General features: G+C 34.4%; 1 protein-coding gene across 1 annotated transcript in view; it reads left to right on the forward strand.

The window, feature by feature from the left end:
• LOC121369921 (dynein regulatory complex subunit 7-like) overlaps window positions 1-27,850 on the forward strand; it is a 32,353-nt gene continuing 4,503 nt past the window's right edge. The window contains exons 1-16 of the mRNA XM_041495002.1: window positions 1-335; window positions 2,343-2,514; window positions 3,752-3,877; window positions 5,117-5,311; window positions 6,537-6,695; window positions 7,824-8,042; window positions 8,534-8,650; window positions 9,437-9,512; window positions 10,272-10,400; window positions 11,304-11,432; window positions 12,390-12,619; window positions 21,147-21,362; window positions 21,800-21,910; window positions 22,349-22,459; window positions 23,823-24,017; window positions 25,108-25,247. Coding sequence (XP_041350936.1) covers window positions 91-335; window positions 2,343-2,514; window positions 3,752-3,877; window positions 5,117-5,311; window positions 6,537-6,695; window positions 7,824-8,042; window positions 8,534-8,650; window positions 9,437-9,512; window positions 10,272-10,400; window positions 11,304-11,432; window positions 12,390-12,619; window positions 21,147-21,362; window positions 21,800-21,910; window positions 22,349-22,459; window positions 23,823-24,017; window positions 25,108-25,247 — 2,570 coding nt within the window. The 5' untranslated portion in view covers window positions 1-90. The remainder of the gene's footprint in view (window positions 336-2,342; window positions 2,515-3,751; window positions 3,878-5,116; window positions 5,312-6,536; window positions 6,696-7,823; window positions 8,043-8,533; window positions 8,651-9,436; window positions 9,513-10,271; window positions 10,401-11,303; window positions 11,433-12,389; window positions 12,620-21,146; window positions 21,363-21,799; window positions 21,911-22,348; window positions 22,460-23,822; window positions 24,018-25,107; window positions 25,248-27,850) is intronic.

Genomic DNA, 27,850 nt, shown 5'->3' on the forward strand with positions numbered 1-27,850 from the left:
CACGTCCGGGGGAAAAATAAAAATAAAATAGTAAAGTAAAACGCATCGAAATGTTGTGAATGCTGTAAATAAACCGTTAAATTTTAAAGAATGGAGGAAAACAGTGTAAATACGCAAGATATCGCTACAGATTCAAATAAATTGGACACTGAATCTGAAATTAATGGTCAATCTGAAAAAAAGATTGAGGAAAATGGACCAGAAGAAAATGAACCCGGTGAAGAAAACGCCACTAAAGGAGAACAGGCTGATGACCAAAACAATTTGGAAGATGATGTGGAAGCACTAGCTCAGGAATTAAACAAAATAATAGTGCATCCTCCAACTGTTGAACCGTAAGAAATGATTTTGCTTATTCAGGTCACAGGTTAAATTAAAGGGAGTGTGCAGCCGTTGTAAGAGGTTTCCGAATAAGGTTGATGACAGTAACTCTTTGAACTCTTCTTTTGGCTTCGTACACAATACATTATAAGATATATTACCGTAATTTCACTTGAAATGCATATTTCGTAAATAGTAAAAAAAAAAAAAAAATCAAGATTTTTTTCTTTCAAACGCATTCAGGTGCATTAAGGTCGATGACAGTCACTTTTTGGACCCTAATTTTGGCTTCGCATCCAATAAATAAAACATATTCAACATTAATTTTTTGATTTTATATATTTGACATACGGTACTTTTTATTTCATTCATCTTTTAAAACTTAAAATTAATATTTTGTCCAGAATTATGTTTTTTTTTTTTTTTTTTTAAGTGCCAACCTGTAAAGAGCGTTGTCTGCTTGTGATAGAAATTTTACAGGGGTCAAGGTTAGTAGATCAGTTTTTATTTTAATGTGGCGAAGCATTGTAATATTATAATATAGCTAATTTTGAATTTGAATGACGTCATTATTCCAATGATGTCACTTAGAATCTCCTTACAATAACTATAAACTGGGTACCGGTAAATGACGTTTTCATTTCAAGAATGCTAGAAAATGTTCAATGCAAAATTTCTGTTGAAAATGTTTTGTTTGAACATTACTAATGCACATGAATGTGTTTGAAGAAAATCTTGTAATTAAAAAAATTGTACCTTTTTACAAAATATGGATTTCAAGTGAAATTACGGTAAGATATGCTATATTTATTTGTGTATGAAGCCAAAACAAGAATGCAAAAAGTTACTGTCGTAGACCTTAGTAATGTTCAAAATAGAACATTTCAATAGCAATTTAGCATTTTCCAGCATTCTTAAAACTTAAACATCATGAATTCAATTTATAGTTATTGTAAGATGCAAATTAAGTGACATCATTGGAATATTGACATCATTCAAATTCAAAATTAGCTATATTATTATAATGCTTCACCACATTAAAATAAAACTAGACTACTTACTTTGATCCTTGTCAGAATAGTTACGAGAGCAGACAATGCAGTTTACATGGCAGTATATTTTTATTTTCCATAATGTTAGACAAAATATTACGGTTAAGGTTTAAAAAATTATATTAAATAAACAAAAAGTACCTTGTGTCAAATATATAAAAACATATTTCCATTGGATGTGTTATATTTATTGTGTATGAAACCAAAACAAGGGTGCGAAGAGTGACTGTTGTCGACCTTGGTAATGTAGAGACAAAAAAATTCAATAGAAATTTAACATTTAAATTTGCATTGGAATTTTCCCACCATTCTTAAAATGGAAAGGGCATGCACTCAGTTTATTGTAATTGTAAAGAGAATGGATGCAAAGTGACTTCATTGTAATAATGACATCATTGAAATTAAAATTAGCTATAATACTACAATGCTTCACCACATTAAAATAAAAACTGAACTACTTACCTTGACCCCTATCAAAGCAGTTCTGAGAGCAGATTTTATAACACAATTTACATGTCTGTCTTTATTTTTCATAATTTTACACAAAAAATATTAAGTTTTAAAACATAACCCCCCCCCCCCCCACCCAAACAACATGTCAAACATATATAAAACAAAATTACTCTTGATATGTCATATATATTGTGTACAAAGCCAAAACAAGGGTGTGAAAAGTGAGTTGTTAACCTTAACAGAGCCATTTTGGCATCTAAAATTGCATGTTAAATATATTTTCTTTAAAATACCAGTGACTGTATATCTAATGAGTTTGCAGTCATGTGCTAACCAGGGAACATTTTGTTCAGTATCGCATCATGATTCACTGTGCAAGTTTCAGATTTTGCTTCACAATTTTAAAACATTAGACAGTAGTTGCTAATAAATTTTCAATTGACTAGAAATGTGACTAATTAGCAACTAAAAAATTTAATGTGCAAATATTTTTGTGTTTTTCCATTTTGATTGTAGTGTACCACAAGAGACTTTTGACCCGACTGAGTTTCCTGCTTCATATAAAGACAATTTACCGAAAGAAAAACTCATTTTGCAATACTGTGACAACTTCTGCCGACAATATGTTCATCTGTACAGAGATAGAAAGCCATTGTTTGTTAACCCTATCAATGAATGTGGAGTGGAGGTGAGTTAGTCTTTTATCCTGCAATCTCTGATATTGGCTGATTATGATGACCGATTAAGGTACAAAGTTTCAAACGTATACTAACAGATTATGGGTTTTTTATGTCACTTACACATCGTGTACCATATGCATCAAGATATTACAAAATAATTTATTTGACTTCTAGGTCATCATACAATGTAACTGAAATAACATAAATAATGATATTTTCTTTTAATGTTTTTATAAATTACAGGATAAAAAATAGTTACTAGTTAATGACATATATGGGCTTTATCCTGTGAAAAGGATGAAGCTGATATCCTACATCATCAGTTATGTTCTATTAAACAAACACATACAAATCACTGTTTTTAAAAATATAAAAGTTGTAGGTGCCATATTTTTCTATTACATTTTTACATTTATTTGTGATAAATAACTCAGGAATATCAAAAGTGCAATGTACTTGCACACTGTGTAAAGAGAGTCTTGTTCCGTACAACAAGATTCCTGTCTTATCATGTCATAACAAATCTTATGAAATCAGCAAATCCACAAATCTGGCAAGTTCACTGTTGGCAGCTACATGTGGATAGGCCACTAGAGACAGATGAGTTGCACAAAGGCTGAACTAGGGCTCAAAATAGCGGCCTGTGAAAAGTAAAAAGCAGTTCATTTCTTAGACTGAGCAGGTGAATTTTTATTTCCCCCAAAAATCGCAGGTAATTTTTTAAGAGACCGGTGTATGCATGATCATCTCATTTAATAATGCTCTAAATCTATTTAGCTGAAGCTAAGCTCATGATTCTGTTATATTTTAATTTAATTATGCTTTAAATTACATCTCACACTGTCCCAAACTCTCCACTCACCCAAGCTGTGCTATCTTATTTCCAGCAGGCCATATTTTTTTCTTAGCAGGCCATATTTCCTTTGGCCTACTATTTAACAGCAGCTCATATTGTACTTCATATTCCGAGCCCTGTGAACACGCATCCACAATGCTCGCCTGTTGTGTCAACTGAAGATCCCTAATTCTGTCAATCATCCTCTATAGATTCTCCAATAATTTTACTCGTTTCTGTTAATGAATTAATTTATTTGATTGTCATTTTCTATGAGCATATAGTTGATGGTATAGTGTAAATCGGATGCATTTATTTTAGCTTCAGTAATTTTAAAAACATTTGTTTGACAGTGTACAAAAAATGAGATTTCACTTTTATGATAATGTTTTACCTTTTTTTTCTTGTAGAAATTTATATGCACAACTCTCCGTCCTACCCAGCTGCCTTTCAAAGAACTTTACAACTGGGAAGGTGCTGCGGATTTTGTCGCTGACTATCTTAGCTTTGAACCGTTGGAGCCACCATATGAACTTGTAAGAATCTGTTCAAATTAAACAAAATAATTGTCTTCTCTGATGATTTTTGTTATTTAACAGTTTTACAGTTACTTACTTATACAGACCTCACCACATAAGGCAGGGCTCACACATGAAAGAAGTTTTGTTTAGCCAATTTTCACATATACAGAGTATTTCCTTGAAAATTATTCAGAAGTGGCTAATTGAAAGAAAATGTTATTGGCCAAATACTAAAATTGTTTTAACAACTTTGTATAAAAATTAGCAAATGGCTAATTTGGCAATGGGCAGGGCGAACCCTGTAAGGGGAACTATCACTCTTATTCTCCAAAACTGCTCCAAAATTAGATAAAAAAGAGTAATTTTATCTCTTCATAGTATGTGAATTTCTATGGTATCAATATGTTAATGTCATAAATGGCTTCCCATAATTTAATTTAAAGAAGCAATTAATCACTCCCCTCAATTTGTTTCATGTGGAGGTCTGTTGACTATATTACACATAAATATAAACAGACCTCGCCTCATGCTTATAAAACTTTGAGGTTGTGGCTAAAGGCTTTAATAAAGCCAACCCTTGATATTTTCATACCACTTTGCATATTCAGTTTGTTCAGGGCTAGCTCTTGGTCAACAGAACATTTCACCAAATTATCTATTAAATTTCAAAATTGGCAAAAACCCAGTTATTTTGTATCTAAATGTCAATTATTCCATAAAATTATTTTGCCAAATCAAAATAAAATTTGCCATTTGTTTTTGAAATTAGCAAATGGTGAATTTGGCGTACCAGAGCTAGACCTGTTGTTATTTACAGAATATTATGAAACCATGGTGAAACCTATTTTTATACGAAAGATGTGTTATTGCAACAAAAAATGTATTTTGTTCACATGCAATAATATATATATTTATTATTATTATTATTTTTTATTACTACCCATATGGGCTCAAATATATGGGGTAATATTTATTTTAAATAACAACGTTTGCAACTTCACTTTCATTCATTTAATGTTTTCATTCATGAGTCAGATTACACATACATTACCAGTATACAATCTACAAAGATTTACAGGATAATTTTGACTCATTTGTTTCATAGCATAGAATAATAATTATTTTCTAATGCAACCACAGTTGTATTATTTTGTATATTGTAAACATTTGGCTATAAAAACAACATACATGTGTAGTTATGCCATGACATCGCTAACATTAGGTCATATTTATTTTAATTGTTTTGTTTTACAGCCTCCTCGTCTAATATCTCCTGCGACTGTTATCAATCGTCAGAAAGGTAATTGCTTTGAATACAACACCCTGCTTGTGTCACTGCTCATAGCAGCGGGATACGATGCGTACGTTGTGAGTGGATACGCTTCGAGAGAAACGTGTCTTGCTGACGAGTCAAGGGGTGTGTGTCCCCTACTGAAGAAAAAAGAAGAGGTTAGTACTTCAGGGCTAGCTCCGGGTGAGCAGAATATTTCGCCAAATTATCTATTAAACTTAAAAAATTGCAGAAACCCAGTAATTTTCTAACAAAATATCAATTATCACATGAAATTGTTTTGCCAAATGAAAATAAAATTTGCCAATTCTTTTTAAAATTCGCAGTTGGCCAATTTGGTGAGTGTCAGATCTAGCCCTGAACATCGACTGCTTTAATTTATTAAATGGTCCTGATTTCAAACGAGGACAGCTACTCAACTGAATAGTTTCCCTGTATGTTATTCTGTGTCGGTACTTTATTTAGTTGTATAAATTAAGGAGTCATTAAACAATTATTCTTTTCCTTGTTGTTAGACCATCACAATGTTAAAGGAACATTCCCAAGTTTGCTGCAATTTTTAAGTTGTTATCGACTAATGGAGACTTTTAACGATTGTAATTACATATCAAATATATTTTTCTGCATAAAATATTAGTGACTGTATATTAAATGTGTTTCTGATCGTTCTAATATTTGTACTAGGTTAAATTTTATTTTAATTCCTAAAATATTTTTTTTCATACATACCAAATTATTTGAAGACAAAATCCAGTTTGGGCTTCTTACAAATATTAAGATGACCAGAAACACATTGAATATACAGGCACTGATATTCTAAGCAAGAAAATATATTTAATATGTAAGTTTAATCATAGAAATATTTTATTAGTCGGAAACACCTTACAAGGCAGAAAACTCTGGAATGTCCCTCTAAATGCTAGATTTTCATCCAAATATTGTTTTCAAAATAGGGGTGGTGGCGTGAAAGTTTACTTTCATTTTATATTTTCAGGACATTGGAAATACTGCATATCAAGCAAATATAGAATCTGATAAATATTTGGCCAATAATAATAATAATAATAATAATAATAAAGGGGAATGGGTCGTTATCCTCATGGCAGACAGGGATGAAAATCTTGCATTTATTTTATAATGGCCTTACAGTCATACCATATATTTAAATTATATAAAATATAACACTTTTGTTTATCTCTCATTGTTTACTTGCTCTACATGTATGTCTTTTACAATGCTATGGCAGCCTGGTAGTTATTGTAAGCGATACTTAACGTTTTACAAGATGTGAAGGATCGAGACAGTGGTATAAAGTCAAAGCACCCCCTTCCAAAATCTGCTAATGCAATAATAATAATATACATGTTTGATATATATTTGCAGGCAAAACAGGAAGAGAAAAAAATGATAATAAAAAAATATTCTGTTAAACCACCCCGGGACTTGACAAGCAAGTTTATTCTGAAACAAGAGAGACGGAAAGTTGCTGAACAAGAAGCAGAAGAGGAAAAGCGACGCGTAGACGAGGAGCTGAAGCAACTGGTATGATTAAAAAAAAAAATTTGTTTTGTTGAACATCACCACTAGAGCACATTGATTTATTAATGTGGTAATTTTAACATATAGTCTTAGAGAGGAAACCTGCTACATTTTTTCCATTAGTACCAAGGGATCTTTTATATACACCATCCCACATCCTTTGATATGTCAGAAATGGTACATTGGCTGGAGCGAGAAATAGCCCAATGGGCCCACCAACAGGGATCGATCCAAAACCGACTGCGCATCAAGCAAGCGCTTTACCACTGGGCTATGCCTCCACCCCCAACTGGTATGATATGCAAAGATGTAATGTTGGTGTCTTTTATACTGCTTGTATTTTTACACCTAAAATACAGTATTTGTAACAGGTGCCTGGTGGTCCATAAAGTTGAACAGTTTGCTAACTGTAATAGGGAGAGGCAGTACAAAATGTTTGGGGGGGGGGAGGGGGGAGGGGAGCTGGGGGCATTGAAAAGATAATCCAGAGTGCTGAATTAAAATGAATTGGTTCACAGGGTGTTCTCCATTTAGATAAAAATTGCATTTTAAAATGTTTGAAGAATTTGTCTTTCACAAAAGTCATTATTAGACATTATGAATGAAAATCAGGTTTAGCCAGATGTTGAATTTTCATTGTATAAACCAGTTGTGAAACATTTTGTTTTTTGCTTCTACAAAAGTCATTATTGGACACTGTAACATAAAGTACTTGTCATAGAAGTAATTTGTTAACTATTATCAGGGTTTGCGCCAAAGGGTGTGGAGGGTACAGTTATGTACCCTAAAATTTAAGAAATTAATGGATATATTTTTATAAGTTTCAGATATATGATAGTGAGAGAACAGCTGTTTAAATTTGTTAAAGTGCATGAAATGCAGTGCCCAATTTCAAAGCATTTCAAACCCATAACCACCTAGTAGGGGCATTTATTGTCTGTTTTGTTATTATGTACCTTAAAATTATTCTCTGACAGAAAGCCTGATTATATCATGATGATGATGGTATTACTACTGCAGTCTTCATCAAACATTATTTGTAGTTTAAGTGTAATGTAATAATGAAAATACATATGACATTACTATCCTAGTTATTTCTGGAAATACTGAATGTTAATGTATTTCCTCTAGGAAAGAGAAAAGCCGGCACCGGATCCACTGCTGGGTCTGAGGGTTCACTCATGGGTGCTCGTTTTGGCCGGGAAGAGAGAGGTGCCGGAGAGTTTCTTCATCGAGCCGTTCACCGGTCTGTCTCACGAGTTGAACAGCGAAAGCTACCACGGTATCGAGTCGCTGTGGAACAACTTCAACTATTGGGTGAACATGCAGGACTGCTCCGAAGGTGTCAAGGTATGAGTGAAGAAACACTGGCAAATGATTTGCGAAATTTTATCATGACAAAATGTAATATATATATATATATACAGTGAAATCTGTATAAACTTAGATATGGATGTACAGCAGAACAGATGGCTGCTGAGAAAATTTCACTCTGTAGCTTTTCATTTCTTCCCCCCTGCAGTGTTAGCTGTGGGTCAGCAGAAAATTTCGCCAAATTATCTGTTAAACTTCCAAGTTTTATATATATATATCCATTTATTTTGTAACAAAATAGTAATGATTACATAAAATTGTTTCTATTTCGCCAAATTAAAAAACAGTTTGCCAGTTGTTTTTAAAATTCACAATTAGTGAATTTGGTGAGTGCCAGAGGTAGCCGTGCCCCCTGTGTTATTGCTGGGTCTTGCTAGTAATGTGGGCATGTGCCTTTCATTTGTTGATAGTTGACAATGTTATTTGTAACAAATTTCCATCATGCAAGATTTTTGTTTTTCTGACAGGATCTCAGTTACGACCTTGGTGACTGCACGGTGTGGGAGTACATGTTTCCTGGAGTGGACAAGCAGCTGCTCATTCCAGAATCAGAGGATGATCTCCTAGATATGGAGGATGAAGAGGTATTGGCCATCTACTGTTTTTTAATTACAATAATATAAAAGAGATAGAATGTTTTGGTTTTAATTTCTGGACGATGTTTAGCAATTTTGTAAATACAGTTATTTTGCAAATACAGTTATTTTGTTAATACAGTTATTTTGCAATTCATAATGTTATTTTCCATTGTAATGTAATACCATGTAAATTAAAGTCTTAAAAATGCAATACTGGAAGTTTTAATAAGTTTGTCGAGACACTAATCTTTTTATCATTGGTCTTATCAAGCCATCTTCCATTATAGTTTTTAATTAAGATAACAGTAGTATAATACCTTAAAAACAGTTTAAAAACAACAACATATGATCGAGAATAGTGTGATGCATACATGGTTATGCAGCAGAACAGACTGCATTTGTTCCCACTGAATATAATATGTCTGTTGTTTATGATGTGTGTTTCTGAACTTAGTTACAAATACAGTAAGGTACACTAATAACGAACATGCTTAGAACGAACTACTGCATAGAATGAACTGATTGTAAAACCCCGTTTTATCTCCCTTTACATTAATAACCAAATGTGTACAACGAACCACTGCTATGACAAACTAGCTATCATGGTCCCTTTCGGTTCGTTATAAGAGTACGTTTCTGTAGTATTTAAATTCTAAACATACTTTGTTTCTAATTAAATAAAATGTTTGTAATTAACATAAGCTTTGCATTCTTTATATATAAAGTATGACATGAAGTTTTATTCTAATGAGCTGTTTTATTCTAATGAGCTGTTTTATTTGTCTCTGCCAGGAAAAAGTGGTTAACGTAGAGAAACATCTTGACATGCCTCCTTCATGGGTAGAACCACTAAGACTATCTCAGCGAGGTATGGTATCTTCAAACCCATATTACTAAGTCATTTACTGTTGAAACGTGTGCATAAGTGATAAAATGCCCATATAAAATGTATTATGGACTGACAAATTGTACACCTGAAATAGACATTACAAAGAACAGAAGAACAATAAAAGACAAGATGTATTATGGAAAGGAATTTTATTTTTTTGACTCATCAGCATATTTTAATCTAGCTGTGTGGTGTTTTAATATTTATAGTCTGTCCCATCCTGCAACAAAAATGTTTTTTTTTTGTAAATAATTTCAGTTTGGTTTGTCGTAAGAAGTGTTTGGGGGGAAAAAAACCAAAAACACCCAACTATTTTTGTGTGTAATTTAGAAAACAATCGGCTCAGAAATAAGTAACTTGTAGTAAATTCCATAGTATGAAAAAAGGTGTTCCCTGTGGGATGGACTAGTCATTTTTATTTTTGATCAAGAGAGAAAACCCATTGCCATCAGATAACCAAATAGCAGCAAGATTTCTTATTATATAGTTTCCCATATGCAGGACAGTACATACCACAGCATTTGATTGGGATGGAAAAATTATTGAGGGAGATCAGTTCTACAGCACATTGCACATCAGCCAATTGCTCTACCACTGGTCTACATCCCGACCCAGACATCATTATGCAGACAAATTTAATATGACATAGTTGTCTTGTTGAGTCGATCCATCTTTACACTAATATCACATGACTTGGTGTCTTTGATTGATTGTTTTTCCACTGTATCTACTTTCCAGATTATGAAATGCGATGTCCTAAAGGTATAAAGACCAAGCTGTACAAACGATCGAAGCTGGAGAAGTTTGCTCCATATCTCAGGAAGGATGGGCTTGTGTCAAAACTCTCAGTGTATGACAACCGAGAATGTAAGTAACATGGACAAGTGGTGGTCATTTAGGCCTTGGTGCATACTGACTTATACCCGACCCTTCACTGTGAGATACTAGTATTCGTTCTATTATGGGTTCCAGTACACATACATATGTAGACTTATTTGGTAGATTTAAGGTACATGTTAAAGTACCTGGGCATATGTTAGCTTTTACAACCCCTACAATTAAGAAACGGTCCACAGCAAATTACATGCCATGGAAAACATTTCTAAATTTGTAAAGTCTGTTTTGAGGAACACAACTGTACTGTAGAATGCATAATCTGCTATAGTTTTCATCTCCGTACATATGTCTGTTGTCTGTCCCACATATAGTTCTCCGGACATTGTTTCTTATAGTGCGTCAAGATATTGAGCTGAAATTTTGTTTACGCTTTTATTATGACCTCAGTGGCATAGGAAGGAGCCAAAAAGTGGGTGGGTGGGGCACAGTTTTTATATTTACACACTTTTACACTATTATGAAGGAAATATAAAGCAAAATATCTGAAGTGGGGGGCACATGCCCTCTTGTCCCCCCCCCCCCCCTCCTACACCAGTGCATGTACTTCTACAGATCAAGTTTGACTTTCATAGCACTTTATCCATTTTTTTTTATAGTTATTGCCTTTTAACTTAAGAGATAGAAAAATTTGCTTTTCAGACTGTTTTTTTCACAATGCTTCAAGATACTGAGCTGAATGTTTGTATATATAGCTTTTTCACGTACTGTTATACAGATCAAGTTTTACTTTCATGGCAATTTACCCAATGTTCACACAGTTGTGACCCTTTAACTTAGGAGACAAGTACATGTATTGCTTTAACAGTACTCTCGGCACGCTTGTTTGATTGGTTATTACATTAAATATGAATTTGTACGTTGTGAATTTTGCAGTGACAGACTTGATACTGACAAAGGAGTATTACTCTCACCGCCAGGATAAACTGCACACCCGGGTTCATAATCAGAGAACGGGCTGGATCACCGAGTACTTTAACCCTGGCCGAGCCAGGTGCCTCAAGGGTAATTATTCATGACGGTGTTATTCAGTATCGCACCTGTATCAGAGACCACGTACTTCACATTTCTAAACTGTTAACCTTTAGAATACTGGATTAATTTTTGACAAAAACCATGTTGAGTGGGTACAGGTTTATAATTTTTACTGACATATATTCACTTAAATGTTTTATAAATACAAGTAAGTATTATTTCCGTGTGTTTTTGTGATGTTTATGATATTTTATATCAGTTAATGGTGATTAAAATTAGGCAAAAAAAGAAGAAGTTGCATTTACTTACGGGCATTTGTGGCCAGCTGTCCAGTATTTATGTCCATTATTCCTTATAACAGTGGTTTTCTGACAATGTAAAACAAAAAAAGAACTATGATTCATATCGCATATTTGGTGATTTTAGTTGTTGCTAAAACGATCAAATTTATTATCAAATTAGCTGTCACAATCAGCTATTGATCCCTGAAAATGACTGCGATGTGCCGGCATTGTTGTCAAGCGAAAATACTTACTGAAAACCATTTTTCCATTGAAAAACAACAAACAAAAGCTAGCATGCTGTAAAATAATACATTTCCTGTTAAGAAAAGACGTTTCCTGTAAGTGTCATGTGCAAAACGGCGGGAAATACGAATTGGGAAATGCAATGTATACAGTGTACAGTATGTCGACTGGTGTGACGTCGGGTGAGATATCTCACCTGCAGTAGTCAGAAGGTTAAATACAAGCAACAGTACTGAAATTGTTTGGTTCAAACAGATCTATCCGTCAGTGCTTCTGCACATTTCCATCCATCCACAGACAATGGATAACATGTGTGGAAGAAAAAAAGCCTGATAAATCTGTGGCCTTAGATTTCAATTAGATGGTTCAAAGAGCATCAGTTCATATTGATGCATATTAGAAGAACTGAATTTGGCATATATGTCCAGAGCATAATATGAAACATTCTTTCGATCTTCAGAGCATCAGTATCGTGCTGGGAATCCCGGACCAGAGAATGACAGGACGATGGTGTTCTATAACGAGGCTCGTGTCGACGGTCTCATGAAGCGAGTCGAGACTCCCAACGAAATGACGGAAGATTACACGGACCGCGATGACTTTCTCTACTACAAACACGTCCAGCTGGGAAAACGATCAAAGAAGTTTGGACCACAAGATGGAAACCAGGTTAATCTTCGACCAATTGAAGTAAGTGTCGAGCATGCTAATACTGAACACAAAATGTTGTTAGAAGTTTAACAAATTTTCTTTTTGAAAACATGCAGCCAGTTATGTTAGCCAAATGATATATTGCAGCAAGAAAGCTAATTTTGTTTGGTACTTTTTCAATCAGCCATTTGATGAATTAAAATAGAAAAGTTAAGTAGAACAAATCTGTAACTGCTTTATGGTAATTTTGGTGGAATTGCAGCTTATAAATAATTTTCTTTGAAACTATTTCTTGAGTGGTCATTATGTTGGTACAAAGAAAAAGCTTGTTCTTCTTTAACCTTTAGACTACTGGATTAATTTTTGACAAAAATCACAATGAGTGGATACAAGTTTATAACTTTTACTCACAAATATTTTTAATTTTTATGATATTTTAGATCAGTTAATGTTGATTAAAATTAGGCAACAAATCTAAAAAGTCACATTTATTTACAGGCTGCTATGTTTTTCTGACCAGACTTTAAAAAAAAAAAAAAAAAACGATTCATATCCCAATATTTGGTGATTTTTGTTGTTGGTTAAACAATCTAATTTGCCGAAAACCACTTTTTGAACTCAAAATTCCCACATATTTTCCATTGAAAAATTAAAAACTAAAGCTCCCATAATCTACTTAAACTGTTTCCTGTTGTTATATTATTATTTCTGATGAGTTTCATGTGCAAAACAATGGGAAGTATGAATTGGGGAATGCACTGTATGCAGTGTACAGTATGTCAACTGGTATGACGTTGGGCGAGATATCTCGACTGCAGTAGTCGGAAGGTTAATTAAGTAGGTAATTGTTATCTTTAGTTTTATCTGAAAATAAAATAGAACAAAACTGCTTTGGAATATGGAATTGTGTATTGTCTCTCACAAAATATATTTAATAAATATTTAACTCTGTAAATAAATGTATTCTATATTAGCTGCTACATTAGCCATAGACAGAACACTGTCCTTTTTCAACTAGTCTTTTGCATAATTTATTATTTTTATTATTTTTATTATTTTTATTTCACAGAGAACTAAATCTCATAAGATTACTTTACATTGTGTGGTGGGTTTGGGCTTTTTTTAAAAACATGTCTTACAAATTTCTAATTACAAAAATATTGTTTCTGTACTTAATGAAGCCTATTGTCTCTATAAATATATCTACAGTAACTGATATATTTGCCCTAGACATAACACAGTCTTCTTTCCAATAGGCGTTTGCATAATTTATTGCATTTATTACTTTGTTTGACAAAAGAACTATATCTGAGAAGATTGCTTTACATTATGTAGAAACAAAAATTCATATCTCATACAGTTTTCATCATTAAAATATTGTTTTGTTGCTTTATGAAGTCTATAATTTTGGCATTTTATGTCAGCTATATCAGCTATGAAAGAAAAAGATGAGGAACTTTGAAAAATATGTTTCAAATGAAACATATCTTACGTAGTATGGAAAAATGTTGTATACTTTATTTAACATAATGTTTTTTAAATTATGTATAATGAATGCTATTTTAACAAGTTTATGCTGTCATAGTGACCAGTCTTATTTCCAGTTATGGCAGTTATCTCCCCTTATTCAGAATAGCAGAAGTGCTTGTAGCAGTTTTGTTTTTGCTTATTGATCTGTCAGTGTAAATTTTATTATCCTCTGATTATGTGGTTCTATATTTATTACATACCACCTTTCTATATTATGATTAACAAAAATATAAATAAATAACACAACTTACTTCGCTGGAAAGTTGGTTGAATTTTATGGAATTGACAAAACGCTGAGCATCCTGGCTAGGAACATGACATCATTCCTGGCTAGGGACTAGGGACATTACATCATTCAGGTGAACACATACTGGACTTGCGAGATTTTGTATCACAGAAATGTTCAATAAAATGGGTTTTTTATTGCATGGTCAGAATTGTCTTTATTACTGTAGTAAGGTCTCACTACACATGCAGATCACTTCCGGGTGAGAGTTCATTCATCACGTCCACTATAGTTCCTAATTGTGACACAAGTTATGGTTCACATATTCACTTCTAGGAAATGGTGAAGAATTAAAACAATATGTATGTTTAATGGTAAGCCTTCTGGCAGTAATTTGCCCATGCTATTTTGTAATATTGTGCATCGACCTTTTGGGACATGAGTGTATAGTGTAAGACACAGCTGGAGTGAATCGGTTAATGAACCACCTGTTCGGACCGGTACTACAGCCAGATGCGGTCATATATAGCAAAAAAATGAGATTGAAATGTTCTCAATTTTGGAGTGAAAAATAAATGCTCATATAATGTATATTCGCAATGGTGTATGTTGTTAGTGCCAATGAGAACCCATTCTATTGGCAATCTTCGTTTGAAGTTGGGCAATTCAATGGCAGATGACATCGGTGTAGTGAGACCTAAGCTTAAATGAGTATGTAATAAAAACAATGACCAAAATACAATGTATAAGGTGTTGCAGATTATCTGTCACTCATGAATGAAAAAAAAGAAGTTTCTTTTGTTTAACGGTACCACTAGAGCACATTGATTTATTAATCATTGGCTATTGGATGTTAAACATTCGGTATTTAATTTTACACAGTCTTAGAGAGGAAACCTGCAAAAATTTTTTCCGTTAGTAGCACAGTCAGTCATGATGCACTAGCTGACTAGAATGAAAAATATCTTAATGGGCCCATCGACAGGGATCGATCCTAGACTGACAGCGCATCAGGCGAGAGCTTTACCACTCGGTTAGGTCAGATAATCTGAAATTCACTGCATAATAGTGGTGTTAGGCCAATATAATTATAATTCTTTTAAATTATAATTAATTTATTAATGTGGTGAATTTTAGGTAGCTAAATACAGTGTTGAAAAAAAAAAAAATTCAGTAAATGAAAGGCTCATTAAAGATTAATTTTCAATTTAGCATTTTGGCAAATTATTGTGAAATATTTACTTTGTAAAATTTAAAATTTATTTTGTATTTGGCAAACAACAGCTTAAATGATTCATTAAGCGCAACACAACACAACACAACACAACACAACATAAAACAGTTTACAGTGGTTAGGGGGAGAGATTCCCATTAAAATAAGAAAAAAAAGCAAACATGAACTACATGTAGTTATAACAACAATAAACAACATATATTTAATACACTTGATTCGATTATATAAACATCATAGATTTAACACACTGGCTGGAATGAGAAGTAGTACAGTTTTCGCCATGAGCAAAATCAAGGCAAGCTAATGATTATATAAACATCATAGATTTAACACACTGGCTGGAATGAGAAGTAGTACAGTCTTTGCCATGAGCAAAATCAAGGCAAGCTAATGATCATTCTTCTGAAATGGTACTAGGCAAACAATTACATTAAGTTTCAAATAAAATGTATTAAAAGTGTTTATTGTAAGGCTATCAATTTGCCGTTCTCCTAAAACTTTCCAGGTGAGTGTGGAGCAGACCTCAAATAATCACTTGCCTTTAACCGCAAACTACTTTTGATCGTTATCGTTATGTTTTTAACATGCTCCTATACCACTAAGGTTTCGAGCATGTCCACCCCTGGTTTGGCTTCTGGAGGCCAGGGGCCCAATCCGGGGCACTACTTTTGAAACCATATTTCTATGTTAAACGAAGTACATTAAAGAATAATGAACTAATGAACACCCACAGAATTAATTATTTACAAAACACATGCAAACTAATAAAAGAAATCATGAATAAATTTAAGAAGCTGTAAGTCCCTACAAATAGTACAAATACTACAATATATACAGTCTGGGTACCCTGTTACAGCGACAAGCAGTACTACATCTAACTTGCTGGCAAGTTTTAAACGCAAACATATGCATGCAGTGCAGCTCTAATGTTTAAATCGTGCATAGCGAAATATCATTAAAAAAAGAGTACATTGTATTGAACAGTGTATGTTTCTCACTTCCATTGCCGTGTTTAATTAAGATCTCGAAATGGTTTCATAGATGTTATTATTCGTACACGCCCATCCCAAACTCTATATGTAGCAAACATATAACATATTTTTTACTACCTCATAAGCTATATTTATATACTAATTTTCGCAATTGCATTATATCTGTACCACTACCAGTATTATAATTATACTATTTTTGATCCTGTAAACCAGGTCCTACCATTGAACACATGTCCTCATATGCCATAGAATACAGCCAGAGTGTAATACATTTTTGTCTTGTCTTGTCTCCTAAAACTTACCAGGTGAGTGTGGAGGGATCCTCAAATAATCACTTGCCTTTCATGGTGAAGAGGGCCGGGATATAGCCCAGTGCTAATCCCTGTCGGTGATTGAGCTATTTGTTATTCCAATCAGTGCAGCACGACTGGTATATAAAATTCCATGATATGTGCTATCCTGTCTGTGGGATGGTGCATATAAAAATATCTGATACTGCAAATGAAAAAATGTAGAAAGGTTTGCTCTCAACTAAGACTGTACATCAAATGTTTGGTATCCAACCTCCATGATGAACCAATCAGTGTACTCTTGTGGTGGTGGTGTTTGGGCAGGATTTAACCCAGCTGGTTGAGTGCTCGCCTGAGGTGCTTGTCACAGGATCAATTAAACCACCTCAGCCAACCAGTGCATCACAACTGGTCAAAGGTCGTGGTATGTGGTTTCCTGTCTGTGGAAAAGTGCATATAAAAGATTCCTTGCTGCTAATGGAAAAGTGTAGCGGGTTTCCTCTGATGACTACGAGTCAGAATTACCAAATGTTTGACATCCAATAGTCGATGGTTAATTAATCAGTCAGTGTGTTCTGGTGGTATTGTTAAACAAAAACAAACTTTAAACTTTGTGGTGTCAATAAACAAAATAAACTTAAACTTTTTCCTGGAGAAGAATACAGTATGAAATTTGTTTCATAAATAGTGTACATCTATTTACATTTATCACAATCTCTTACTTTTTTAACTACACGTAGGTTATTGTAGACGTGAAGCCAAACTGCTGCAGGCTTTTGTATGTAATTGATTTGTTATGACATCTCGGTAAAAAGGAAATTGGTTCTTTTCAAGAATGAAAGAAATATTCTATTTCTACTTGTCAATTATTTTTAACCACCATCCAAAGTCATGTGTGATACGCAGTGTATTTCTGTCCCTCATTTCTTGAAAGGAAATGAGTGGAGATTTGATAATGCTAACAAAAATGTTGCTGCTGTCAAGAGATTTGTTTTAAGTGAATCATTTTCTGGTCTACTGACTGGTATTGTGTGTAAGTGTGAGTCATATTTTGTGGGTCAATCCATCCATCTCTTTCTCAGATCTGTCACAATCAATAATTTTTGTCTTGTTTCTGTCTCTCTCAATTTCTTTGTTACTTCTCTCTCTCTCTCTCTCTCTTCCTCACCATCTCAAAATCTCCTTCCTCCCATTCTCCCTCTCTCCTGGTGTCAAAATAACCATATGTGAGAAACCAATTAGCCATAGTTTAAAGTGTAAAAGTGACCCATGATGTCATAAAACAAATATTTCTTTCCCTTCAGTTTGTCATAGCTTGCTTCTTGTGCCTACGATAGACTTGCCTGAACCACCAGTGGTGTTGAGTACATTACTGGGTAATAATGTTTACCTCAGTACAGCACCAATCATTGGCTTATGCATGCTCACATTTTCGTTTTGTTACTAAATATTTCAGTCAGATATGAATCACACTGCTAAAACTTCAGACTGACTTACTTAGAGAGCTGGGCAATTTTAGAGTGCCACAGTGCACCAGTTACTTTAAAATAATTGGTGTTTTGACTCATTTGACATGAGATGACTTGGCTGGCTGAAGATGATGACAATCAGACAAATAAGTGATACCATTTCTTAAGGTTCCATTTCTGAGTGATGCTTTTTAAAGGTCATTGCTCCTCTTACATCACTATATATTGGTACTTGAAATAGTCTCTTTTTGTCATATCTACAAATACGTAGTCATGTAGAGTTTTTTCAGAGTGTGTTATAAATCACCTGCAAATTCATCCAGCACTTAACTGCCTAATTTTTTTTCAAATCTTATCTCGAGATTACTAAATGCAAAATTTCATATCATCATCATAATCATGAATGGGGACAACAGGAAACATTTTGTTCAGCATCACATCGCGATTCGCTACGCAAGTTTCAGAGATTACTGTACAATTTCGAAACATTAAGCAGTAGTTTCTAATCAATTTTTAATTGACTAGGAATACCACTAATCAAGATTTTGAAAACAAAATGTTCCGTGGACAATATGGGAAGACTGGTGGTTTTATTGCATCCAAAAACAAAAAGTCAGGAACATGGTGTATATATCCAGCTCTTTACACATGAGCCATCAAGTCATGTCCATTCTGTTTGTTCATTATTGTCTGGCATTGCTGCCGTGGCTGGAGGGTGTCTAAGTATGGCCATCATGCCACATTATTCCTGCTTCAGTTGACGTCACTCTCGCGCACTCGCTGTCGGCACATCCTTGTATTTTCAGCTTGGCTTTGCTGTCCATTAATTTTGTCGAATAATTGCCTTGTTTTTGAATAGCAGATCTTGTTTTTCTCCTCTCTGCAGTCTATTCTCAGAAGGAAGTGCTGAGCCCAGTGATTATCGCTCAATTTACACTTCTTTATCCTCCAGCTGTTGGCATTGTCTTTGCTCAGAAAGTGGGGTAAAATCTGCACACAGTGCAAGAAAAGCATCAGTTATGTTGAATGAATAAAACATTCATGGACCTCTACAATGTGTTTTTTGTCAGAGGCCAGTAAGGAAATTCTAAAAATGTATTTACATTTACTGTAGAAAAAAGGCAGCAAATTGAAACACATTTAAAATAATGATAAACCTATGATTGTAACCAAGATTGTATGAGAAAAAGCATCAGTGAGTCACATGAATAAAACATATATGGACATATACAGTATGATTTTTGTCAGTTAGGCCAATCAGGAAATTATAAAAAGCCATTTATTGCCAAAAGAAGCACATGAAGTGTAGGAAGGAAGTGTTTTGTTTAACGATGCACTCAACACATTTTATTTACGGTTATATGGCGTCGGAAAAGAAGCACATGAAAAAAAAAAAAAAAAAAAAAAAAAAAAAAAAAAAAACCCATCCCAGACCATGACAATATCCCTATCACTATATCAAGATTGAGTCCTCATTTTTGTATACTAAAAAATAATGTATACTGTTGCTCAAAGGCAAACAGAAGTCACACAGCATGGGATGTTCTCTATACATTTAAAAAGTACTTGTAATTGCTGGTTGGCAGTTCATTACTGGAGTTTGAGATCCTGTATTGACTACTGATTTTTAATGATGTCTACCAGTTTATGAACAGCTGTTTTGGAATGTCAGATGTGAAACAAAGTCTCATCTGTAGATACTTTATTTGTTCACAGCTAGAGTAAAAATAACAGTCTTCTAAAATGCAATGACCTTCTTGATTTTCAAAACTTAAATCTGTAGTCATTCTTACATTAAATATTAATGAGAAAAGTTATTTATGTTGTCGCTTATTAATTTTACCATTTAGTGCAACCATTGTTAGTTATAAATATATCCATTATGATTTGGGAGAAACAAAGGCTGAGGCAAAAGTAGTTTATATAAGCAAAAACAAAACCTCGCCAAAACCGAAACTTAATATCAATTGATTTTAGTTCCGCAAATTGTAATGGATGAGAAGTGCTGGATTTCAAACCAACCTGAATATGTCACAGGCCTTTGAAAAATGTGAGAATGATCATTTTATTCACGTGTTAAATTGCTCACACAAATCTAATTTTACCTAACCTATTTTTTGTCATCACATCCACGTCTTTCTCATGAACCATCAACTATCACGAACAGAACCCTTCTCTCAATTTTTTAATGAATGGACCATAGCCAGTTCCATCTGTCAGGCCTCAATATTATAAAGTGAAACTCTTCTAAACTGGACACCCATAGAACCAAGTAAAAAGTCTGTTTTTTAGGGGTATCTGGTTTAGAGAAGTACTGTTTATACTGATATTTAATAAAGGACTGAAAAACGTCTGATTTTGAGGGAAGTCTGCTTTACTGAGGGCTCAGGGTGTTTCACTGTAGTATGATTTATTTTGGTTTTAGCAGATGATTATTATTATTATTATTATTTTAACGACACCACTAGAACACGTTAATTTATTAATCATTGGCTATTGTATGTCAAACATTTGGTAATTTTGACTTATAGTCTAAGAAAGCAAACCTGATACATTTTTCCATTAGTAGCAAGGGATCTTTTATATGCACCATCCCATAGACAGGATAGCACATACCACAGACCTTTGATATACCAGTCGTGTTATGCTACATGTAGACCTACCTGTAGGTCTAACAATAGACTGCCTTTCGCTTTTCACAGGCCACTATTTCCAGCCCTCCAATGTATATGATGATCTGTATTTATTATATGACTTTCTTATCTTCATTTTGAGTTAGTACTATCAATAATGTTTGTTTCTGTTTTTTGTTTTTCTCCCTATAGAAAATGGTTCTGAAATTCCACAGAAACAAGAGTCAGCCTGCTAACAATGACATTGCAGAGATGGTGTTTCTGGTGTCTGAAGACAAGATCCAGATCACCTACCACACGGAGGACTCACGGATAGCGTCGTCCACCAGGGAGTTCGTCAAGCCACCCAACTGGGACGAGAAGGGAGCCATCTTGGCCTGGGCAAACGAAATGCACCAAACCTTCCAGGTCTGTAATTGTTTATTATCAACTTGTCAGTACAGTCAGTTAGGAACTATTTGAATTAAAATATATACGTTATATCACCAATTGCAAATATCTAAAACAATTAGCAAATGTTATTTTAATTTAGCGAAATAATTTCATGTAATAATTGATATTTTGTTAAAAAAAAATAACCACGTTTAAATTTTTGAAGTCTAATAGATAATATGTCAAAATGTTCTGCTTACCCAGAGCTAGCCCTGTTAAATGGTTATTAAAGGTAAAATTAACCATTTATAGGGTGAACATGACAACAAGAGCATGGTACTTATTTTCAATTCCTTCTTAATGTCTTCATATAAATCAGACTGATTGATTAGTTGGTGCCAGCTGATTATAACCGATGATCGATGATCAAATTGCAACTCTACCACTAACTAATGTACTAATGTGTTTGACAGGTGGACCCAGACGCTGGTCCAGGGAAACAGCTTGATCTGTACATGACTCTGGTCAACTTGCTGAAGGCTGAAGAAACAGCACGAGAGAAATTCCGTGAATCAGAGGAAGAGGTATGTAGTTACACAAGTTCGCTTTTCTTCATATTTATAGCATCTTATAATTCACATATTTTCCATTTCGGACGGGATGTAGCCCAGTGATAAAGTGCTCGCTTGAAGCACGACCAGTCTAAATCGATCACTGTCGGTGGGCACATTGAGCTATTTCTCGATCTAGCCAGTTTACTACGACTGATATATCAAAAGCCGTGGTTTGTGCTATCCTGTATGTGGGGTGATGCATATAAAAGAACCCTTGGTACTAATGGAAAAATATAGCGGGTTTCCTCTCTAATACTATATGTCAAAATTACCAAGTGTTTGACATCCTATGCCATATAACCGTCAATAAAATGTATTGAGTGCATCAGTGAATTAAACATTTTGCTTGCTTCCTTCCAATAGCCAATGGAAGATCTTGAGTGTATATTTCTGCTTGTTCCTTTACAGGTGGTTGAAATACTGGACGAGCGAACAAATGAAGAAAGTGTCTCGGAGCTGGAGATATCCGTTTATGATACAGACCGCAATGAGAAGGCTAAAAAACACAGACGAGAAGTGGTAAGTACCTTTACTTAAATATGTTAACGTCACTAATTATTACACAGTTTAAAATAATTCCCATTTCTATAGGGGACTATAGGTTTCGTCTCCATCCTCCTGTCTTCTACCTGCCTGTCTTTCTATCTGTCCCATATACAGTTTTGTAGACCATTTTTTTTCACAATGTTTCAAGACATTTTGTATATAGGTTTATTATATACTGTTATACATCAAGTTTGACTTCCATAGCGAGATATACCCATTCTGAACAGCGTTATGGCCCTTGGATTTAGGAGATATGAAAATTTGTTTTCCAGGCTTTCTCCACAGTGCCTCAAGATACTGAGCTTAAATTTTGTGTATAGCTTTATTATGTACTGTTACAGATCAAGTTTGATGTTCATGGCAATTTACTCATGTTTCTTTACAATGTTAAGATCTTTACCAATCAGCAGATGTATCAGGAAACATTTTGTTTACAAATTTTAATTAGTGAATCATATTGCAATACTGAACAAAATGTTCCTTTTGTATATCTGCAAGATATTTGTTGCTATGTATTGTTCCAGCCAGTGCACCACGACTGGTATATCAAAGGCCGTGGTATGTGTTATCCTGTCTGTGGGATGGTGGATATAACAGATCCATTGCTACTAATGGAAAAATGTTTCCTCTCTAAGACTATATGTCAAAATTACCACAATGTTTGACATCCAATAGCCAATGATTAATAAATTAGTGTACTCTAGTGATGTTGTTAAACAAATGTTTTGTTGCTTTGTAATCTTTACCTGCTAGTCCTAGACTAGATATAAAAGATCCCTTGCTACTAATCGAAAAGAGTAGCCCATGAAGTGGCGACAGCAGGTTTCCTCTCTCTAAATCTGTGTGGTCCTTAACCACATGTCTGATGCCATATAACCATAAATAAAATGTGTTGAGTCATTAAATAAAACATTTCCTTCCTTCCTGCTCGTCCTATGTCAGAATAAACCCCAGTACTAGTCCATCCTCATTTTAACATATTTGTAATCAGTTCTAAACTTTACATGTATGCGAGTTGCGTCCCTTGGGGGAAGTCGAGTAGTCGTTGGCTTTTTCGAACGATGTGCGACGTGCGGTTTGAGAATTATGTGGCCCTTAATGTTTTCACATATTTGTGGAATTCATGTGTTTAAGTTTATGTACTTTGAATCGATGTACTTTACGAATTTGTATACCTTTGCGTGTTGTGATATGTATTTGTGAACTTTTATTTGAGTGCGAACATAGAAATTTTCATCAATCATCAATGTGATTTGTCATGTGTTTTGGAAATGTGAACTTCAGGTATGAAAACGATTGCGAAACCCTTACATACTATGTTTGTTTGAATTTACAGGAGCATCAGAAGGAAGCAGAAAAAATGCGAAAACAAGAAATGGAGATTGATTACTTAGCCCCATTCTTGGCACAGATCGGCGATCCTGAGAAAATCACTCGCATGCAGGCCTACAAACTGAAGGAAGACTGTCTGGCTGACCTCAAACAGCGGCTCATAGACAAAGCCAATCTGATTCAAGCAAGATTTGAAAAGGTAAGTAAAATGAATTTACACCTAAAAGTTTGTTTGTGTTAAAAGGATACTCAGACATTTCAAAGATGTAAATACAGCACACAATCACATGTGTCTTCTAAATGTTTTGTAATAAGTATTGACCTATGATATTTATAAATATATATTTTTTCATTCTATATTGGGATTTTTTGTTTTTTAAATGTTGGATCTGTAGGTTTAATATTTCATGGGTTTGTTTAGGTGTAGTTTGATTTTGCACTAATTGTTTGAATTGACCATTGTGATTGATTCTTACCAGGTGCCTCTGTAGGTGGGAAGTTTTTTTGGGTTGATATCCCTCCAGCCCCACCCCGACTGTAAGCAAATGTTTGTTTTTAGTTGTTTTTTAAAAATATATTTTGTAGTGGACATGGCTTAAACCCCCTAGGAAATGTCTCTTACCACAGTCTAGACCCCCTGCATAATTTCCTGCACACAATTATCTTACTCAATTGTTTCTTCAAAAAATTGTAGTGACTTTGATTCATTCATATGCATTTGTCTGACACCCCAAGGCTTGTAATTCAAGTTATAGAGCGAGAAGCAATCGTTGTTTGTCAAATGTTAATCTTGAACCAAAAGCTAGAAATTGAGAATCAGTATTAGAATACAGGTAATGATATATATTCTTTATCATGGAAAGCAAAAGCTGCTCTCAAACCTGATTATAGCGATTTCTCTAGTTCAGCAGTGTAGCACCATCTGCCTTAATCAGCGTCATGCTGTCCTGAGATTAAACAAGCCTTTTTCAATAATTAATTCTAAAATTGCCTTTGTAAAAAATTCAGAAAATTTATTATTAGTTAATAAAGTATCACTGTTATATATTTTGTCATTCACTTGTAAAAGCAAGAATATTAATTACATTTATATTTATTTTAATTAATTGTTTGTCTTTAACAAGGGGAAAAAAACCCCTATTCTAAGGGAAACAGTATGATTATCAAAAAGCATATTTTATATTTTAGTGGCGACAGCCTCTTGCTTCTTGTAATTTTCGAGCCTTGCTCCCTTTCTCCCATTGTCCTTTGTGCTGTATTGTTGTTAACCATTGACTGATTCACTGCAGGAGACCCAGGAGCTGCAGAAGAAGCAGGCATGGTACCAGCAGAACCAGGTGTCCATGCAGAAGGACGACGAGGAGGAGTACCTCAACTACTGCAGCGAGGCCATGTTCAGGATACACATCCTCGAGATGAGGCTCAACAGGTCAGTTGCACTGCAGTCGCATTGTTTGGGGGCACTGCAGTCACATTGTTTGGGATCACTGCAGTCGCATTGTTTCGGGTCACTGCAGTCGCATTATCTCAGGTCACTGCAGTTGCATTGTTTGGGGGCACTGCAGTCGCATTGTTTGGGGGCACTGCAGTCGCATTGTCTCTGGTCACTGCAGTCGCATTATTTGGGGTCACTGCAGTCGCATTGCTTGAGGGCACTGCAGTCACATTGTTTGGGGTCACTGCAGTCGCATTGTTAGGCGTCACTGCAGTCGCATTGTTTTGGGGTCACTGCAGTCGCATTGTTTGGGGTCATTGCAGTCTTTTCGTTTGAGGTCACTGCAGTCGTATTGTTTGGGGGCACTGCAGTCACATTGTTTGGGGTCACTGCAGTCGCATTGTTTGGGGTCACTGCAGTCGCATTGTTTGGGGTCACAGCAGTCGCATTGTTTGGGGTCATTGCAGTCTTTTCGTTTGGGGTCACTGCAGTCACATTGTTTGGGGGCACTTCAGTCGCATTGTTTGGGGTCAATTTTGTTTTGTTTAACAACATTACTAAAGCCTATTGATTTATTATTATCATTGGCTATTGGATGTCAAATATTTTGTAATTCTGAAATGTAGTCTTTGAGAGGAAACCTGCTTATTTTTTTCATTAGTAGCCACTGACAGGGCTTCTTTTGGCTGTCAGTTGAGTTATATTGGTATCAACATCACATGAGTTATAATAATGTCATGAATTGAGTAGATTATGGTAATATGATAATTTCATTAATTGAGTAGCTTATGGTAATATGATGAATTGAGTAGCTTATGGTAATATGATAATGTCATGAATTGAATAGCTTATGGTAATCTGATAATGATTTGAAAAAGGCTAGCTCTGGCATTAGCAAACATTTTTTTAATTGCACATTTTAAAAACACTTAACAAATTTTATTTTAATTTGGTAAAATAATTTCATGTAATAGTTGATATTTTGTTAGAAAAATAACTGGGTTTTTACTATTTTTGAAGTTTAATAGATACATGTAAAATTGGCAAGAGAAATTCTCACCCACAGCTATAGCTCTGTATGAACCTAACAGGAAGACATGTTTGTGGGGTATTGATAAAAACACAGGTATTAAAAGTTCAAAAATTGGCTGTACATGTATGTGTAACACCAGCCACTATGGAATTAGTCTATATTTTATTGTCTATAATTATTGCTGTTCAGCATAATTGAAACAAAGAATATAGCAAGAGCTTGGCTAGTACAGCATCAGTAAAATTAAATGTGTAACAATAAAACCAACGTTCGTTGGTGTATTTCTAAGCAAACTCAACAAGTTGTGTAAATTCGAAGTAATAAATCTAGAAATATCAAATATCTTACAGACATTTAAAGAAATATATAATAGTATCGGTACACTGCTTCCCTTATATTCCTAAAGAAGTCTAGTTATATACAATAAACTAAACATTAAGTTTTATCTTCTGTTAACTTTGTTCTTTTGAAGTGGATGGTTTTTAGACAAAGACCTTTGGTTTTAAATATATATATACACATGTACAGTGGACTCTGTCTAAACTGGATTCACATGGGACTGATGAAATAGACAGATTTCGTCCAGAGTTACAGTTCTTGTGATATAGTGATTACAAAATGACAACGTAAATAAAACATCATATTCACCAAATGTTTGGACTATGCGTAAGACATCTGTGAAAGCAAGTCTAAGCAATGCTTGCTTTAGTGATTGGTATAAACCTAAAAGATATTTGTGTTTCTAAGAAACCAATGAAAATCAAGATAAACAAAATGGATTGATCGATCTTGAATTTCAAAGCTAAATCTTTCTGTTTACATAGAGGATTTGATGAAAATTCCTTGATTAATTTCACTTTATGTTCTAAGGAGAGTTTGATATGTTGCTGGGTTTTTTTTTGGTCGCTCTGACATTGCATATTCAGTAAGACAAATCAAACAGAAGCGATATTCGTGTTTATGTAGGTACTACTTTTGACAAAACATCAAATCGGTATGATACAATGCAGTCAGGTATGAACTAATACCAAATCGGTTTGTTTTGTTTAACGACACCACTAATGCACATTGATTTATTAATCATCGGCTATTGGATGTCAAACATATGGTAATTTTGACACAGTCATAGAGAGGAAACACGCTACATTTTTCCATTAGTAGCAAGGGATCTTTTATATGCACCATCCCACAGACAGGATAGCACATACCACAGCCTTTGTTACACCATTTGTGGAGCACTGGCTGGAACGAGAAATAGCCCAATGGATCCACTGACGGAGATCGATCCTAGACCAACCACGCATCAAGCGAACGCTTTACCACAGGGCTATGTCCCGCCCGTCACAAACATTAATGCCCTTTTAATAATATGGCTTTCTTAAATGCACCGGTTCTGTATTTAAATAACAGTGCATGTGTTTTTAAGCATATATATTCATCAAATGTTCAGTGAAGTAAGGTATCTGCTGTGATAGCACTGATACTCATACAGGTTGAAGACCTGGCTTGTACATCTTTGTCAAAATATACTCTTCAAAAAATGTAGGGGAACCTGAAATATTAA

This window comes from Gigantopelta aegis, chromosome 4, assembly GCF_016097555.1.
Source record: "Gigantopelta aegis isolate Gae_Host chromosome 4, Gae_host_genome, whole genome shotgun sequence".
In the NCBI taxonomy this organism is placed as follows: Eukaryota; Metazoa; Mollusca; class Gastropoda; order Neomphalida; family Peltospiridae; genus Gigantopelta; species Gigantopelta aegis.